General features: G+C 40.3%; 2 protein-coding genes across 3 annotated transcripts in view; both read left to right on the top strand.

Moving 5' to 3' along the window:
• rras2 (RAS related 2) overlaps positions 1-7323 on the top strand; it is a 29302-nt gene extending 21979 nt beyond the window's left edge. The window contains exons 2-6 of the mRNA XM_088296996.1: positions 3100-3187; positions 3307-3409; positions 4749-4857; positions 5614-5732; positions 6502-7323. Of these exons, the coding sequence (XP_088153122.1) occupies positions 3100-3187; positions 3307-3409; positions 4749-4857; positions 5614-5732; positions 6502-6589 (507 nt within the window). The 3' untranslated portion in view covers positions 6590-7323. The remainder of the gene's footprint in view (positions 1-3099; positions 3188-3306; positions 3410-4748; positions 4858-5613; positions 5733-6501) is intronic.
• A 2863-nt stretch (positions 7324-10186) lies between these two features.
• tub (TUB bipartite transcription factor) overlaps positions 10187-20060 on the top strand; it is a 41733-nt gene continuing 31859 nt past the window's right edge. Inside the window, exon 1 of one of the 2 annotated variants that reach the window (XM_088296237.1) lies at positions 10187-10463. In XM_088296237.1, the coding sequence (XP_088152363.1) occupies positions 10408-10463 (56 nt within the window). In that variant the 5' untranslated portion in view covers positions 10187-10407. The remainder of the gene's footprint in view (positions 10464-20060) is intronic. The other variant, XM_088296238.1, reaches the window with a different exon arrangement.

Here is a 20060-nt window from a genome sequence, read left to right as displayed (position 1 = left end):
ACCGAAATATGTCAAAGGGGACTTGACTTGAGGAAGTTATCCCGATTCAGTCAAGGCACTTACTTTACAATTTTGTATTTTGACCATGTGACATTTAACAAAAGCCTTCTATTAATCCCTTTTTTTTTTTTTTTTTTACCACTTCACATGCTTTGTGTCACAAATGGCTTGAGCACTTACAACAAACACAAACACTCATTCTCACACTCTCAAGTCTTCAATTGACCGTGTCATGCATGTTTTTAGGTTGCGTTAGGGGAAGAAAAAAACGCATCAAAAAATCTGGTGAACAGGGGGAAGCATGAAATTGAGCACCATTTCATCGAATAATTACGTTGCCTTTCTGTCTCAGGCTTGAGTCAGAAGTATCAGCTCCAAACCGTAGTAAGGACGAACTCGCTGCCGTCAGACAGAAATGAAGAGGCGTCAGGTCGCTTAGCAATCTGGGTTCTTTTTTTTCTTTTTTCTATTTTTGCTCCTTCCCACTCCCGCTCACACTCATCTTTGTCTTCCATGTTTTTTCTCTTGCCACCATTGCATACGTCGTTCGTCGCGTAGCTGTTTGCAGGCTACGCTTGTAACTCCAGCCAAGACTTCCACTCGGTTCATTTAACCTCGTCTCGGGTCCTGTTTGTGATATTACTTAATTATATGACCACGGTTGAGTTGTGGCTTGTTTATTACCATGGTGACATGTTCAATATATGCTCACCGTTACACCTTTAATACTTACGGCATAGGAAATTAAAAAAAAAAGGCACAGGTACGACTCGTTAGCACTCACAGTGCAGAGGTCGTGGGTTCGATTCCGGTTCCGGCCTTCCTGTGTGGAGTTTCAATGATCTCCCCGTGCTTGCGTGGGTTTTCTCTGGGTATTCCGGATCCCTCCCACATTCCAAAGACATGCATGGTAGGTTAATGGGACACTCCTCTAAATTGGCCCCAGGTGTGATTGTGAGCACGGATGGTTGTTCAGATATGTGTGCCCTGCGATTGGCTGGCAACCTGTTCAGGGTGGACCCCGCTTACTGCCCGAAGATTGCTGGGATCGGCTCCAGCACCCCCTGCGACCCTTGGGAGGAGAATCTCTCTCTCTCTCTCTCTCTCTCTCTCTCTCTCTCTCGCTCACTCTCTCTCTCTCTCTCTTTCTTTCTCTCTCTCTGTCTCTCTCTCTCTTTCTTGTCTCTCTCTTTCTCTCCCTTTTTCTCTGTCTCTATCTCTTTCTTTCTTTCTCTCTCTCTCTCTCTCCTATCTCTCTCTCTCTCTCTCTCTCTCTCTCTCTCTCTCTCTGTCTCTCTGTCTCTCTGTCTCTCTGTCTCTCTGTGTGTGTGTGTGTTTTGCTCTCTCGCTCTTTCTTTCTCTCTCTCTGTTTCTTTGTCTCTCTCTCTCTTTCTTTCTCTCTCTCTTTCTTTCTCTCCCTTTCTCTCTGTCTCTCTCTCTCTCTCTCACATTCGCACAAGACCTACTGACTGACCACAATGAAGCAGAGGTTTAGTTTTTCAAATTTGCAGCCTTTGCAATTTTAAAATTGCCTTCTACTACATTGCGTTGCCGATTTGAATTTGATTAATTGTTCCGCCCAACTCAAAGGCATGTAAAGACTCATATACGTGTGTTTTTTCCCCCTCATTAAAAGTTTAACTGTTTAAGAGTAACAGACAACAGAACTCGACTGTCATTTTGGGAAGCGCGGCCTGACTCGTACTTTAATTACGTAGCGGTTGCTTCTGCTGTGGTCATCTACTTGCGTGAAGGTATCACAGGTGATGTTACTGGACGTGACTCAGCCTCGTATGACTCAGCAGTTATGGGTAGATCTTCTGAGTCATGTTGCACCACTTCTTAGATCGCCCTATAAGAAAATCATCCGGGCCAAACTGTAGGACGAGCTGGAGGGAGTGCGGTGCTCCCCTACTGCGGTCTGAGGGTGACGGAACAAAAAAATATTTTTTTCTGGCACTTCACTCCGTTTCAGTTTGGTCGTCTGAAGGCACGCAGGGAGTGTGGTGCAACGACGCTGATGAATTATTGAACAGTGGCGAATGGATGTGGCTTGGGCCGCCTTCATACTTGAATGCTGCAGACTGACAAGAGAGTGAGCGGGAGAAATTATCAGCTTCTTTTGCAACAACCGCCCGCGGGTGCGCAGCGACGAGTTTGTAGACAAAAGCAAAACACAACTATCGAGAAGGCGTGCGGATTATTAAGTACTGTAAATGTGAGCTATACAAAAATAGTTTAAAATCAACACCTGGATGGAACTTCTCATTTTCATAGACTCACTTTACTTTCTTCTTCGCCGAAATGGACAAGTTGAAAGCTGAGCGGTGATGGTTGGCTGAGAGAACACGGTGTGTGTTCCTGCAGTTTGATAAAGGCAGGTCACTTTCCTCTGCGGTGTTTCAAGCAAAAACAAAAAAGTACAAAAGGTTTGTTTCCTCCCTCGCCTGGCTGTTTGAAGCAAAAAAAATAAAAAAATAAAAATCTATTCTCTCTGACCTCGACAGGCAAGTAAGAAAAGTTTTAGTTACCGTAACTTGGAAATGATCTTATATTTGGCTGGGGTCCAAAAACGCATTCCGTGACATTGTAAATGTCATAACATGTAAAAAAAAAAAAAAAAAAAAGAGTAACTATATATATATATATATATATATATATATATATATATATATATATATATATATATATATATAGTCTTTTTTTTCCATTCTTCAACACAATAACGTACATGGACATGCAGGTATTATTTTTTTGCCATTGGGGCCGCGATTGTTACATTCTACCGTAGTATCTGTGACTGAGTGGGTGTGGTCTAGCCTGGTGAGTGACGTGTGTGTCAACATTATAAAATATTCTTTTTTAAGAATAAATCACCTGTCTTTTTTATTTTATTTTATTTTATTTTTTTCATGAATATTTATTCCACTGCTGAATTTTAAAGCTGGTCGTGGCACTTGCAGAACTAAATATTTTATATATTTTTTAGGTGACTAAACGTTTGCAAAACTGGTAGCTTTAACAATCTCTATCCCCTTTGCTAGTTGTGAAATATATTTGCATTGAATATACATTTTTTTCTTCTTTTTTTCCCCGCAGTCCTACTTTGTCACGGACTATGACCCCACAATTGAGGACTCCTATACCAAGCAGTGTGTGATTGACGAACGGGCAGCCCGGCTGGACAGTAAGTGCGCCTCGTTAATCCGCATCTTTCGTCGCTTCACGCGCTAATCCAATGCACATAGTCGAAACTATTTGGTTTGAAATGATCAGACTTGATGTTGAAATGTCTTGTCTGTGTAGTTCTAGACACGGCCGGGCAGGAAGAGTTTGGAGCCATGCGAGAACAATACATGAGGACAGGGGAGGGCTTCCTGCTCGTCTTCTCAGTCACCGACAGAGGAAGGTGAGTGACGGTTCTGTTCACGGACGAGTGTGCGCTTGCCTCTTTCTTTGCTTGTGCGCTCACACCCTCTTATTAGCGCTCCCTTTACCCGAACCATAAATCTTCTTTGGCAGTCTTTCCCGATTGTTTGGGTCTTTTTCTTTTGTTTTGCACACTTGAGTTCAGTGATGATGACAGAAAAATAAATTCACAATGTTTGTTTGCTTATTACATAGTAATAAGGGAGCTAGGAGAATAAATCAGCACGGAAGTGTTTAAACAAGCTAATGCAGCATAAAGTCAACAGCTACTTCATTAGGTACGCTCTGGGATGTAGCGAGAGCCAATCCTACCACCAAGAATTTATTTATTTACCGAATTACACAGTCAGCAAGAGTACAGGGAAGAACAAAGACAAATCCCATGGTACTTTGTGAAAGGGGTGGACTCATCCGGTTTTAGTGAACATCTGGACAGAGGTAATACATTTCAAATAAGTGACATACTATTTATTCCGTTATTCATTATAGCGTTGCTTAAATAACAAATCCAAATCCAAACCGCAAAACAAATTGGCTTGACCCTTTTTTTGTACATTCCTAGCGTGTACGAAGCCGAATATCTCTCCATACACCCACAGCTCCCCTCGTTCAATGTTTATGTTGTAAACACTCACTCCTTCCTCCATTTATACAAGTCAAGTCTTTCCAGATTTGCTAGGTGCGCGACTTTGCTGTGGTTTTGTGTCTGGAAGGCCATATTTGCTATTACTGCACCGTGAACTGCCGTTTTTATTCCAAACCTCCGCTTCATACGTAGGTGTGATATAGAGAGACTCTATGCAAACTTTTGAGCAGCATCCAAATGTTTTTAACACACTCAAATTATTAGGATCCACGTTTTACAGTATTGCTTTGTGCAGTGGCGGGCAGTGCATTTCGTTACATTTCGGAAGTAACTTGCCTAATACTGAAAGCGAGCTCTCTACTCTTTTGTCGCAGCATCTTAGTTGGGGGCCTTCTTTGCCTTCTCTTCTTGCTCTTAAGCAGAGCTCACTTGTGCTTGGCGTGTTTCCACACATTTTGTTACTACAGTGGCATATAACACATGAACACGTTTATTTATTTGTATTTGCATATTGCGCTGCAATGTTTCATTTTCAAGACCCTCAGTCAGACACACGGACATGGTGTCCCCCGTCCGTCTCCGGGGTGATGGCTGAGTGGGTGGATTTCCCGGGTGTTTTTAAGCGTATGCATATGTACATATGCTGATGGTTACACGCATCAACGCAAAAGCTCTGTGTTCTCCATGTGTACCGCCACATAACACTTAACACACCATTTTTCGTATGTCACAGCTTTGAAGAAATCTACAAATTCCAAAGACAAATTCTGCGAGTCAAAGACCGAGATGAATTCCCGATGATCCTCGTGGGGAATAAAGCCGATCTGGAGCTGCAGAGACAAGTAAGTCCAACAGATGACACGTCTCTCCTGTGTAATCATCTGATGAGATAATATGAACCAATCAGCGGCATTCACACGTGCATATTTGAGATGGAAGCGATCGTCGCAGCTGCAGATAGCTGCTAACAGACAGGATGTGAGCATAAAAGAGCAGCTGGAGAAAGGGTGATGTCAGGAGGAGAGAAAACGTGTGCTGAAATCGGGAATTTTCTGGGTGTTGGTGCGCTGCGATTCTGTGAGTCTACAGCTCCCCCGCGTGGTGAAAAGGAGCATTACAGGCACACATAATTTTTAATTGTGGGTTTTTGTTTTTAGTATTTCAAGCCTTGTGTGGTCCGTAAGACTGTACTTGCGGGTTTTAAATTGTGAGAAATTATATTCATTATAAAACTTTTCATAGTTTTTTTTTAAAGTTCTTCATTATCAGTCTCCAAATGATAGAAGACTTTTGGCAACCAACACGAATCAAGGGTATTGTCTTTCCAAAGGTAACAAATATCAGCGGAAGATAAGGATTTATTGTGTGCACACATTATGACATAATTGTCTTATTCTCCAATAGCGTTTCACAATTTTATTTGTTAAAGTACAAGTGCAGTAAAATATTGACGAATATTTACAATCGGAAAAGTTTCATTTGGTGCTTTTTCGTTTGTTTGCTAATGTATGCCATCCTTAAAAAAATATGAACAAATCTCATTTGACATTTTATCGATGGCAAATTGTTAATTGTTTACCTCTGTCTCGCTCTCTCAGGTAACCCAAGAAGAGGGCCAGCAGCTTGCCAGACAGTTGAAGGTCACCTACATGGAGGCTTCAGCCAAAATCCGTATGAACGTCGACCAGGCTTTTCACGAGCTGGTTAGAGTAATTAGGTACGTGCTTCATTTGGAAAGAATGGGCACATTTAATTTGGTTATCGGAAAACGGCTCAAAATGCAACAAGACTAATCTCGAGGTCACTGCCAAAATTGTATGTGTGGGGCTTGAGTGAATTGTTACATCCCTACCGAGTAGTGATGTGTAAATGAAGCTTCAAATTTGCTTCATGAACCAGCTGTTGGTAATTTTAAGTCCTCTAGATGACACTTTTGATTGAAATAAAGAGTTTTAAAAAAATGTCAAGTCATTGTACTTTCAGCCCAATGTTGAACAGAGAGCGCCATCTAGAGGACTCCAAAAATACTACAACTGATTCATGAAGCCGATTTGAAGCTTCATTTACACATCACCACTACCACCATCCCATGACGGCACCACAAAGTAATTTCTGTCCACCAAAGATTTATTTCTGATCTCCGGTGAATAATGAAGAGCTTTGTAATTGCTTAGCGATACCAAAAGATGGTGGCAAAGCACTTAAAACAGATTTTGGTATTCTACTTGGATTGATTTGTTTCCTGTGGTCTGTAACGATGCAGACGACAAATAATTAAGCGACGCGTCAACAGCATGCATCTAACATGTGTAGTTCAATTATTCAAGACTTAAAAATAAATAAAGAAAACAGACCGCCGTCACACGAGGTAATATTAATAGTATAAATGGCTTCACTTTATACTTTGTATATCTTGGTTTTTTTTCTACGTTCGACTTGATGAGGAGGGTAAAAGTACATGTGCTTTGTTTTCTCCAAACTCCCAGGAAGTTCCAAGAGCAGGAATGTCCACCGTCGCCAGAACCGACAAGAAAAGAGAAAGACAAGAGTGGCTGCCATTGTGTGATAGTCTGAGTTGGCCTTATCACTGTAACTCACGCAGCTACCCTGTGTTGCCCCGCCCACTCTGCCTGACATCACATCCCGGCGTGGATGACTGACCGCTGCCTTCGCCACCATGTGCATGACTCCAGACGGCAAACTCCCACCCCCCCATCTCCGGGATACTCGGACTCGGGACGTGACTACGGACGAGTGACGATGCCAAAATTGAAACGAAAACACCACTCTACCTTCAGCCATAACCCGAATCACATGACGAAACATTGCCTTCGAAATCAGCCTGACCAATTCTTGTTTTGTACTCGGAAGGACTTCTCTTGCCTTGTAGTGATTTGTACTTGCTGCCGAGATTGAATGAAACAAACTAAAAGAGATATATATCTATCTAAATATATATATATATATATCCCGAATGTTAAGGAGTTCCTTTCAAGTGTCTGACAGAGCAGAGAGATTATTTTCTGAAGCTTTGTGTTTGTTGTGCCATCTTTTGTCCCATGTGCTAATCTGCTCCTGTACATATGTGAGATTTGTCGTGATTTTTAAAGTGTATTTCTAATGACTCTGAAATCACCACAGTACAGTGCGTGAGGTTGGTTTTGCATATATGAACGTGACGATATGATGATGTATATAAACGATGCCGAGACAAGCCCTTAAAGCGACCGTGATACAACTTTTAGATTCTTTGTTTTGTTGTGGCTTCTGCTTCTATCTCAATTGCCAAATATAGAATGTCTGAAGTGCGCTGTCTTATTCTGATTCATTATTTGTAAGTCTTATCAATTTTGGAGGATCGTGCCATCTAGTGATGTGTAAATGAAGCTTCAAATCTGCTTCATGAAGCAGTTGTAGTATTTTTGGACTCCTCTAGATGGCATTCTCTGTTCATCATTGGGCTGAAATCACACTGACTTGCCATTTTTTAAAGCAACAGTGCCATCTAGAGGACTCAAAAATACAACAGCTGGTTCATGAAGCAAATTAGAACCTTCATTTTGCCATCACTGGTCCCATCCCTTTCATTCAAGGTGATGGTTTGGTCAACATGATTGAAATGAGGTTCCGTTGTTGTTAGACATCAAAAAGGCAAACATCTAAATTTGCTCACTAACATCTATACAAAAAGAGGGTATATGAACGTACTTTTTAAAGTCCCTGTAAAGTGAAAGTCAATGTCAATATAAAATCAGCAAGTATATAAAATTCAACTTCTAACTCTCTCAAATGTTGGTGATGGGAAAATGAAGCTTCAAATTTGCTTCATGAAGCAGCTGCTGTATTTTTGTGTCCTCTAGAGGGCACTGTTGCTTTCAATAAAGAGCTTAAAAAATGTCACGCCAATGTGCTTTCAGCCCAATGTTGAACGGAGAGTGCCATCTAGAGGAGTCCAAAAATACGACAACTGGTTCATGAAGCAGATTTGAAGCTTCATTTACCCATCACTCGTGTGATGTGTGATATGCCACTTGACTGTAAATTAAACACCACGTCCACAAATTGCAAAAAATGGACTGAATTTCTTGTCCTTGAGGGCCGCATCCTTGCATGTTTTAGATCTCCTCCAACACACTTGATTCAAATGATCAGTGAGCTCAGCAAGATCCTGATAGAAATCCTGATCATTTGAATTGGGTGTATTGGGGAGGGGGGGGAGATCAAAAACATGCAGGAAGGCGGCCCTCAAGCACCCAAGTTTGTAATCTAGCGTCTATGTTGTACCTTTACATAACTACATTTGAGCCACAATACATCCGCTTAAAGAATGGAATATTTCCACCCTGTAACAATGAGGCACTCTAATGCAAACCCAAAGGTCCGCACGCCGTCTGTCAATTAAGAATCTCCCCCTCGTCGCTCTGCTGCTCTTCTCCGATTGACGTTCTGACAACAAGGTGCGCTAAAGCTGCCACACCCGCAGACTATCCAAAGGGAATATGGATTTTGAGGTCGCAGGCATCGCTAGTTAACGGCACGTAGCATTTGCAACTGGTTACAAGTGCACGTAAGGTGGGGGGGGGGTTGTGACGAAACAAGTGCGTCATGAGGCACCATGTTTGTATGTATGAATTCTTTGTAAACAAACCTCTCAATTCACTTTACAGGGTCTTTCGGGTTCCATTCCAATGTTAACATGTCTGATCTAGTCGATGTAGTCGACAACCGATTAATAGCGTGGTGGATTTCTTTTGTGTCCTTAAGTAACAACTGATCTAGATTGTTTTGCCCCTCAGCACTCTTCTGTTGGAAGCAAAACAGCATTAATGTGCTCAACAGTGGCACATGAACTCAATGGACCTGCCACCTGTGGCGTCATGTTCAGTACGCGCACACCCACGCACACACACGCACACACAATGAAATTCTACTCTGCCTTCTCTAATGTTGTTGTCTTTCATATCAGCTTGTATCTGAAGATCAAGAAAATGAGGTGATGGTAGTAGGAACACACTTGATTCAATCTTTATACTTTTATACATTATTTTCATATCAAACTTTTGTAGCCGGCAAGTATTTTTTTTTAATGTTTATACGTGAATATGTGTGAAGCAGGGTGTTCAATTTTGCTGGTTGTTCCAATATAATGTTAGCCAAATTGGATTAATCAAGAATGCTTTTGTGGTTTCCAAGTGGTGATAATATTACCGTAATCTTCCTGTTAGAGGCCAGCTATGAAAGAACCTGATGTGTTTTGGCGCTTAAAATGGGGCTAAAAAAATAAACATTTCAAATTTCTGAAATTTCAAGAACCCATCGCAATGCAAATGCGAATGGACGTCACAGACATACTGAATTTTCTCCCATAGCAATGTCTTTCGCCTTGTGTTGAGCACTTTTTTTCTGGGGGTGGGTGCTTAAATAAAATCTGTCACTGAGCCCGATGTTTTTTTTTTCTCCATAAAATAATATATATTATCGTTTGATAGGGTAAAACATACCAAATCGTTGACGTGGTGTTATAGACGGCTGCTGGCTGTGTCGGAAATCCACGGGGCGTTCGGGAAAATTAAGATAATTTCCCCAAATTCCTAATGGCCACCCTCCCCTGAATATATATATATATATTTATATATATATATATATATATATATATATATATATACTCATTATTTTACCAACTGATACTTTCTTTTTCTGATATCCAACTACAGATTACAGTTGCACATTGAATGATTTGTCAGTTTTTAATATGACGTGAATCGCAACATTGCCTTTGTACTGTCGATACCATTTATCTAAATGATAAATGAATGTCATTTTTATAAGGTACATACCGTATGCAAATGACTATGTCAGAAACATGCTTCAGCATTTACAAATGCTTTGCTAATGCTTATTCGTGTGTACTTATTATAGTGTTTCCGGATATTCTTGCAGGATGTGTGTGAAAATACCTGTCTGGATTAAGTGCAGTTACAAAGTATTCATACTTGGTTACTTCTCACCACGCATTTTTATCTGCGCCATATGCGATTGATTAGCGGTTCCTTCAAGTCGTTGAGCAACTCCCGAAACGTGAAGCGCCTCCCCGTCAATCCAAAGGAACCTTTCTCAAGAGGGTGGGGGGGGGGGACGTCTAACACGCGCGAGTTGACAATCCAACATCGATCCGCGTGGAGCAAATGAGAACGCGCGTGCACGCGGAACTCACAGCCAGTTCGCGCGCCCCATCCTCAATTCTCACTCGACCAGTGCTGTAAAAAAAAAACAACAGCGACGTCGCCGAACGCGCACCACCTCTGCTCGCTCGAATCCCGGGGTGGAGTACAGAAAGCGTCTTCGACCGACAGACCCACCGAGACTTCCCACATCGTCGTCCAGCCGGAGACATGGAGGGGGTCGGCGTCAACAGGACCATGTCGTACAGTCGATGGAGCTATGACAGGTAAGATTGATCTATCTATCTATCTATCGAGAGTTTGGCACCTTGAGATGAGAGTTCAATCCATTCTGTGACCATTCGCATCACAAATCATCGTTCTCTATGGAAATTAATGGAAGCCTCATTAATCAGTTAGTCTCCCCCCAAAATAAATAATAAATTGTTGTAATGTTTTTTTTTGTGATTTAAAATAGAATTCAATATTTTGTGTTATAAAAGTGATTATATAAATACATAGAATGTAGTGTCATTTATTTATTTATTTTTATGGACATCGTGCTGCTCCTTATGGTGTGTATGCCTTGGCCCAAATATCCACGAGGGCAAAGTAACAGACTTTGTCAGTCTACTACAACTCACAACCAATAGAAAACTATTTGCTGTCGTAAACTTTAATGAGTCGTTTTCGTTGCACTATAAGACATGTAGCGGACCCTGGGAAGCTCGGAGCACTTTTTGTTTGACTTCTAAAACTAAGTTGTCTATTTTCCAAGATCTGAAAAAGTTTCATAAACATTTGATTAAAGTCAACTTTTGGAGTTTTGATTCTTCAAAATTTCCACCCCATTTTACCCATTTTTTCAACAAATAAATATCAGCTTCAAATATCGGTTATCGGCCTCCATGAATACTAATAATCGAAATCGTATCAGCCGTGAAAAGAAATCCTATCTCCCAAATTCGCAAACATGCTGAACTAGACCAATGCCCCACCACAAAAATGTAGATGCACCTGATTTTACGCCAATCAACCAAAATAGGTTGCTTGATGGAATTTGAGACCCAACAGTCCATATGCATGCTTACTGTGTTTTACAGAAATAGTACCGACTGTCTTTATAATTCCGTACGTACCACTGAAAATGAACAAACGCAGTCGCCGTCGTCGTGAGCCTCAATAAATGGGAGCGAGCTCGATGGAATGCCCTCCTTTATACCGTATTTACCGGACTATAAGCCACTACATTTTGAAGCATTCAACTAATACAACGGTGCAGCTTTTCTGTAGATTTTTCTTTCACTTGACGGACTAAAAATAATAGTAAATCAAATAGTGCTAGGTAGTGATGGGTAAATGAAGCTTCAAATGTGCTTCATGAACCACTTGTAGTATTTTTGGCCTCCTCTAGATGGCACTCTCTGTTCAACAGTGGACTGAAAGCACACTCAATTGCCATTTTTTTAAAATCCTTTCTTTAAACCAACAGTGCCACTTAGAGGACTCAACAAATATGACAGCTGGTTCATGAAGCAAAATTTGAGGCATCATTTTCCCATCACTACTTAGAGGAGGATTAAAACATGCACATGTTGTGATGTCAGCGTGCCGTGTGAAAGGGTCAGTCTAGTGAACATCCTTCGCGTGTGTATGTGTTCGTTTTTTGAAAAAAACAAACACATCAATAATAAGGAGTCTGCATTTCATTTGTGTTATGCTCTCCATTGTTCCTTTCTTGACCGCTATAATTCCACATTCATAATGGCAACAATAGCGGAGCTGTCGGCCACTTCCTCCTCCTGTCGCTTGTTTTGGTTTGGCGATCCGTCATTGTACGCCAGCGGGAGACAGCACTGACGGAATAATTGGTATTCCGAATGTGTTCTTGGACATCCCAAGTGACTGGCGCTCGAGCCGCTTGGTCTCTCGCAGCCCAAAATTGTTCACCGCACTGCGAACTGTGAACAATATGGAAGCTTCTGTGCACCGTGCGAGGATCAAGAACAATAAATTGTTTTGTTATCCTAGCGCTCGGCTAACAAGACAAATGACATAATTGCCAGTAAAAGGCCTGCGTGATTCCTTTTAGAAATTAGAGCAACTCTGTGTGGTTTCACAATGATAATTTATGCATATGTAAATTAATTAATAGCCCATTTTGTTGCCAGAATATACCTACTATGAATCCGTCATGGTCGTGCAATGATTTTTTTTTTTTTTTTTTTTTTTTTTTTTTTGCGTAAGAGATTGGCAGCAATCTGGCACGTCCACTCATGAAATAACTAATTAGTCAGAATGACAACAGATGTGACAAAATATCGAAGACATTGTCATTCAATCAAGAAATGGATTAAATACACCTGGGAAATGGAGGCTGCGGTTTCGAATCAATCTCCTTTTCACAGCTTCTTTCAATGATCGACCGTTTTCTTTTAACACCGTCGTTCCGTTTATTCCCGATGGCATTCTCAAATCTCGGTCGCATTACAAGACGGCAGCTTTTGTTTCGGGGAGTAAAAGTACAAGTATCTTAATAGAAATGAGCTGGACGCTATGTCAGAGAGTAGAAAAGTATCAAAGGTCATTTTATTAACATAAAAAAAAATACAAATAAGAAAGTGGGTGGTTCATTAATTTATCAAATCTTAATATTTGTTTTAAATTAATGTTCATTTATCATACATTTGTTTAATATATGTGCTTTAGTCAATGAGCTAAGTTAGCTAGCACATATTAGCCTAAATGTCATGTGAACAATATGCCTAAAAAAAAAAAAATTTCGACTTATTTTTAACCTACAAGGTTGTAGTTTGTCAGCATTTTAAGGAATTTCAAAGCAATGTACAAATACAATTCCTGTAAAAATGCAAAAATATAACCCAAGGCTTTCTCTCTGTACTGTTGACAGAATACTGTTTAGAAAATCTGAAAAATTCAAGTGAAATTATGTTTCTTTTCTTTCTATTTGCTAGTCCACCAGCTACTGTTTTGTACGCATTTTATTGCATTTCAATTGTAAAGGGTTTCCAAAATATCTTGCCGCAACCGTCACGTTTTAATGCAGCCCTTAGCTTGGATATGAGTTGCTGAGATCCATTTTAATATGCTTGTCCTTCATTAGTCGTTTTCATTGAAACACACTTGACGTATACTTCACTTAGTCATGCTCAACGGTAGGACAAAGTGTTCCTCTAACAAAGAAAGAATCAGCCCTGAAATGGAAAATTGCTTGACATTCAAATCCAGGCACCATTCAGACATTTGTGCCAGTTTTTCTAAATCAAGTTGAATCACTCAGCTCGAAAGAGCCAGCCAGCATTTTGTCATATCGTTCGAGTCAACATTACCTTGAGCTCAGTCCCAAAAGTAGTGATGGGAAAATGAAGCTTCAAATTTGCTTCATGAACCAACTGTTGTATTTTTATGAGTCCTCTAGATGGCACTGTTGCTATAAATAAAGGGTTTAAAAAAAAAAAAAGGTAATTCATTGTACTTTCTGTCCACTGTTGACCCGAGAGTGCCATCTAGAGGAGTCCAAAAATACTACAACTGCTTCATGAAGCGAAAGGAAATAAGTATTGCACAATGTTGCCTAAGAGCATGTAAAGATGATTTCATTTGCAATATCTGGGCGTGAAAGGGTGTCAAACTCATTTTTGTGGATGGGTCACATTGTAGTTCTGGTTTCCCTCGGAGGGCCGTTAACCTTACTCTTATGACATACACACAACAAATTGATGGAAAGCCAGTCAGTAATTGTTTGTTAAAAGGGGGCGGGGATTGGTAATAAATAAATGGCCATATCCCATATGTCAATGTTGTTAAAAGTGAAGAAAATTAGCTCTAAACAGGAAGTTGACGCACATAATTTGCTCTTTGCGGGCCACATAAAATGAGGCCACGGGCCAGATCTGGCCCCCGGGCCTTGAGTTTGACACCTGTGTGCTAGAGAATTCCTTTTTATCTCAAAAGAGGCCTTGGATGAGTGAGAAATGGTATCGCTAACGCTCATTTTAATTGTTTGCCGAAGCGAGCGATCAAAACAAAACGTTTGTAAGGACCAAGTGAGCGTCTGGAATAAATGATGATGATCTGCAGCAGAGTCGAGTGATGAGAGACGATACGGAGGGTGTGTATCTATGCTTGCAGGCTTCCATGGTCTCAGGCGTTGTAACTCACGGTATATCTGCCGGCGCTCGGACATACAGTACGGGCGATCTCACAATGTTCTCGCATCCGCTCAGCAAACACCGTAGCCTAGAGATGAAGGCTCAAGGTGGGCTAACAAGATAATATCCACATTTTGGGAAGCCCTGCCTTGCATTTTCATGCTTTCATGTAAGGTTTATTTTGTATTGTCTTCTGAACATCCCGTGTATGTTTTTTGCCTCAGTATGGTCCCATCTCCCCGCCGCAGTCCTCAAATCATCTGAAACCAAGTGGTTGAGAGTGGTCTGTTTACAGCTGCTCAGCCCATGCAGGCCAACTAAAAAAAAAATTACAAATCAAAAATGCGGCTGAAGTGTTGAGGTTCCGTGACTAGATTTCCACGAGTTTGCGAATCAAGTATTGAAGCACAAGTGAACCGTTAAATATGCAATATATCGCCCATAAAATGCCAAAAGGGGATTGTCATTTTTTTTTTTTAACCTTGGTTCTGAACATACTAATCATCATCCTTCCATTTACAACAGCGCTTACTAGTGATGGGGAAATGAAGCTTCCAATTTGCTTCATGAAGCAGCTGCTGTATTTTGGAGTCCTCTAGATAGCACTGTTGCTTTAAATAACGGTTTTAAAAAATGTCAATTCGTTGTGCTTTCAGCCCAATGTTGAACAGAGAGCGCCATCTTGAGGCGTCCAAAAATACTACAACTGGTTCATGAAGCACATTTGAAGCTTCATTTACCCATTACTAGTGCTCACCCTTGCGATTTACCCATTTACTGCCATTGACGGCTAAAGACGTCAGAGTTCCATTTTTCTTTTTTTTTTTTTTTTACTCGGCTGGTAGTGACTGAGTTAAGATGGAACCTACCTCGGCTGACTTTGCACCATCGGCAGGGTACACCCTGGACTGGTCACCAATCCATCCCTAGGTCCATATAGACAAACAATCACTCACATATGGACAATTCCGAGTCTTCAATGAACCGAAGCTGCATCTTTTTAGATCGTGTGAGGAACGTTGTCCCGTAGAGCAAATTTCCATAGATAGTGACTCAGCCGCATGAAGACGATTGCTTTATTGGCTCCAGCCCTTAAACGTGATAGATGCTGCAAGAGTAAAGTACTTTGTGCTATCTTGACAACCGGCCAGTATCTTTTTGCCGAAGTCAGTCCCAAGAAAAACAACCTTTTCATCAAGAAAAGTGTTCTTTGGTCTTCTTTTAATAATGAACTTTTGTTCAGCTCTGATAACACTATGACTAACGTCTTTAGGAGACATTTACAAGACATTTAAACTGTCAGTAGATGCCACTTGTTTGTAAATCAAAGGGTACTTAAGATAGATCCTTTGTGATGGTGCTCTTTTTAAAACGTGTTTTACACCCACGGAAGAGCTTGGCCTCGGCTACATTTTTTTTTTGCCGTACAGCGTGTGTATTTGAAGTCTTTTCACTTTGATGTTGCGATGGATCAGGGCAGGTTATTGGTTTTGCATCAAAGTGGGCTTCGGTTAAATGAGGCTTTCAGCTGCAGGTGCGCTTTTAGGAGAGCGGCATTGAACAGGTTGAGAAAGCAGCTGCGGCCTTGACTCTGACCAGTGCGGCGGCAAAAACAATGACAAGCCTAATTTTAATCCGAATCCCATGATGAGGAAAGCAATAAAAAAAAAAAAAAAAGACATTCTCACGCTTCATTCATCCACATTCATTTTGACTGGAAAAAAAAGGCTGTTTCTCTGTGAGACGTTTAAAAATGTGAACTTTGTGAAGGAAAGTTTGTTTGGGTTCAAAACCAGCCACTTGAAGGTCACGTCACACCCCAAAGTATTTTCCCGCCCTTCGATTGACTGCTGTCTCTTCTGATTGTAATACTTTTTAAGTCTTTTAATTGAGGGCACACATTCAAAAAAGTGACTATATTTTTGGGATTTAACTATTTATTTAGTACATTTAGAAGGGGTGTCAACTAGTAATGGGAAAATGAAGCTTCAAATGTGCTTCATGAATCGGCTGCTGTTTTTTTGAGTCCTCTAGATGGCACTGTTGCTTTAAATTTTAAAAATGTCAATTCATTGCGATTTCAGCCCAATGTTGAACAGAGAGTGCCATCTAGAGGAGCCCAAAAATACTACAACTGCTTCATGAAGCAGATTTGAAGCTTCATTTATCCATCATTACAGTCGACTACAACCTTGTGGTATTTTTCTATCGTCTGTTAGCATAAAGCTAGCAGACTTTGGTAAGTTATGTGCTTTGGTTGAATATACAATATATAATTGTCTTTGTTTTTATTTTAACTTAGCTGGGACTTGCAATAAACAAATTGAAGCGTGCTGTGTGGAATGAATTTTTTTTATTTTTTTTATGGAATTGTTGATGATCACAAGACAAGAAACTTGAACGCTAAAGAGGATTAACACTTTTGCGTCTCTGTAGGCATTTAGAAACAAGCACGGTGAGGAAAACTAATTAGCACGGAAACTTCCACTTCTCCAAGTGTGAATTATAAAATTCATCGTCTCACTTGCACCGTTTTTCGTCCTCCATTGTTAAATGTTTGCATTTATTCTCACGCTCTCTTTCAGCACGTTTCAACACTCATTCAACAAGTAAACGTGATCTCGTGATCCAGCCTTTTTTCCGAGCAAATCGGATTTTTTTACGTCTCAAATCGTTTAATGCCCTTTATTTCATTTTGCCTTTAGGGAGGGCTTTGTCCGATTTGCCAGATTCTTTTCTGACCTTGATTTGTATGTTAATACTCTTCCCTCTGACTATTCTTTTATTCAGCTCTCCTCCAGAGCGCTGCACCAGTGCTGAATGCGAGATATGCCTCTGGAGCTGGTTGCTATGGTGAAAGATCATGGCGTAAAACTGGGAGGTGGCTCTACGTGTTTTTCAGAAATAAGATTGGGAGTCTGGAGAGCGGAATGATTATAAGGATGCTGCAATCTCCCTTGATTCTTAAATACAAACAGTCAGAACAGTGTGCTGCATGTTAAAGGTTTCAACGGGTCGACTATTCACTCACCAGCCAGAATATTAAGGTCATCAATAGAAAATATCACCCAGCAATTAGGCCTGTACATAGATAAACATATTTTTATTGTCATAGAAATATTTATTCAGAGGTTCTGCTTGAAGATCAATATTTATTGATTTATATATATATATATATATATATATATATTTATTTTACGATTTATATTTTTATCTTCATATTTAATTTGTAGCCTTTATTTAAAATACTGAGTTGTATTTAAAACAAATTTTGTATCATAAAGTAAATGAAGCTTCATGAACCATACATTTTAATATTCATGATACTTGGAGAGCAATATATACAATCTACATCTATGAATAAAATATTTTGCTCGCTTTCCAATACAGTATGTAGAGTGAACAATCCAGTGTAGTTTACAAACTGCAAGTAGAAAAACTAGTTTAATTAAATAAACAGTACACAGATTGTTTACTAAATATGTAAATGAATAGTGTAAATATTTTGGTGTAAATGTATGCATTTGCAAACGTGATAATATACTTTGACATCCAACTTCTTTCAATCGAAACCTGTTGTTACAATTGGAGTGAAGGAAATAAATTGTCAAACAGCGCCGCCGTGTGTTCACCCACGACTACTACAATTGTATTTTTTTTTTCTACCAGTCGCGGTTTCTCCCTGTCGACCAACAAAATAGTTAAACTGCCTGCATGTAGCTGTTCGCGACTAGAAGAAAAATCAACCTTTCAACGTTTTAAATCCACCGCTTGACAATGTGTGAGTTTTTTTTAGACACACGCTAAAGCACTGTGACCTACCACTGAGCTTCTTTTTTCCATAGAATTCTGCCTCTCTGCTGTTGCTATGGTTACGAGAACCAGAGTGTTTTCAGAGGACGCTCCTGGTGAGGGAGTTCAGTTGGGATGCAATCGATACTCTCATTGGTACTGAAAATGTGCCTCCATATCTCCGCATGTCTCATTGTGCTGAGATTTTATTCATTTTTTTTATTTTCAGGGAGGCGAAAATTTGACAGCAAGCAGCATGAGTGATTTACTGCAGATGTACTAGACGTGAAAATAAAATAGGTCCATTTAAAGCTGCATGTTTTTTCGTGTCGTGAATGATGGAAAACAGTGAAAAGATAAGAAAGAAGAAATAAAAAAAAGAGGAAAGCAGTATAGGGAGTTTGAGTCATGTGACTTGAATCACATTGCAGCTCTCACACCCTCCAGTACGCTTGGAAAGGTAGTCATGACGTCACACCGCATCAAGAAAATTCATTGTGCAACAAAGGTTGTTTGTACATTTCACAGTACGACCACTCATGATGCTGTGGAGGATTCTAAAAATGTGACTCATCCGCTGACTCACCAGATATTATACTTAAATCAAGCTGTCTGTTGCCCCTGGATACCAGTGAGGTGGAAATGGAAAAGGTGCTTCTTTTTTTCTTTTTTTTTTTTTTTTGCAAACTCAAAAAAAACCCAAAATGTAATGGAAATTCCAAAAGATGGGGATTCTGTGGCTGATTTTGCAATTTTAAGCGGCAGCTCTTCAAATCTATCAATAGTATATTATTCAAATCATGTTGGACCTTTGAAACCCATGAAAAAAACATTTTTAATTAATTATCTCCTGATTTCTTGGATTGAATCATACAAGAATCAGTATATGTGTATGTCTCTATTATAGCGCCCCCATGTGGCCAAGGCACATTCACCAGAAGGAGCAGCACAATGGCCACTAAAGTGAAGCAAAAAAAAGTGGCAGCATTTTTTTTCTACGTAATGAATGTATGCTTTTATAAGATACATGATTATGGGGAGTTATTTTCACGTTTTTTTTTTTTCTTTTAGTATTTTGTATGCGAGGCAACACACATGAGAAAATGCGTAAATCCTCAAGACCTTTAAGACGCTTGCTGGTCGCACTCCGTAAAGAGCCTGCAGTCTGATAAGAGGGACGCAAAACAACTGTTCTGAATTGGGGGAGTCCATCCGACTGCTTCAGTGGGACGCTGGGACATTGGAAAAATGTTTCATCCAGTTTGACATTTGCGAATCCAATTCATGTTTTATGGATGTCCTCAATTGTTTTACTTTGGGATTTAGGTCGATACGAAGTATACTGAATGTGGATGTATGTGTGTGTTTATAAGTGTTGTTCCCGTGTCTCAAAAGACCACCGTCTTTCGCTAAATGTTGAAAATGATGCTGTTCCAAAATAAGACCTTTAAAAACATTCACCACATCGCTCCACAATGTGTTTGTAACAGAAGACTGTATATTTCCCACATTAGCAGGGTTAGGGTTGGGTTTGGGGTTAGATTTAGGGTTAGGGCTCGGGTAGGTTAGGGTTTGGGGTCGGGTTAGGGTTGGTCAGGGTTAGTGTTAGGGTTATAGGGTTAGGGTTAGGGGTAGGGATAGGGTTAGGGTTAGGGTTAGGGTTACGGTTACGGTTAGGGCTAGGGTTAGGGTTAGGGTTGCTGCTAGGGTTAGGGGTGGTGTTAGGGTTAGGGTTAGGGGCAGGATTAGGGTTAGGGTTAGGGTTAGGGTTAGTATTAGGTGTAGGGTTAGGGTTAGGGTTGCTGCTAGGGTTATAGGGTTAGGGTTAGGGTTAGGGTTAGGGTTAGGGTTAGGGTTAGGGTTAGGGTTAGGGTTACGGTTACGGTTAGGGTTAGGGTTGCTGCTAGGGTTAGGGTTAAG

This window comes from Idiotropiscis lumnitzeri, chromosome 5 (assembly GCF_059441095.1).
Source record: "Idiotropiscis lumnitzeri isolate Australia: NSW breed Sydney's pygmy pipehorse chromosome 5, RoL_Ilum_1.0, whole genome shotgun sequence".
Lineage (NCBI taxonomy): Eukaryota > Metazoa > Chordata > Actinopteri > Syngnathiformes > Syngnathidae > Idiotropiscis > Idiotropiscis lumnitzeri.
This window is presented reverse-complemented; position numbering and strand designations above follow the sequence as displayed.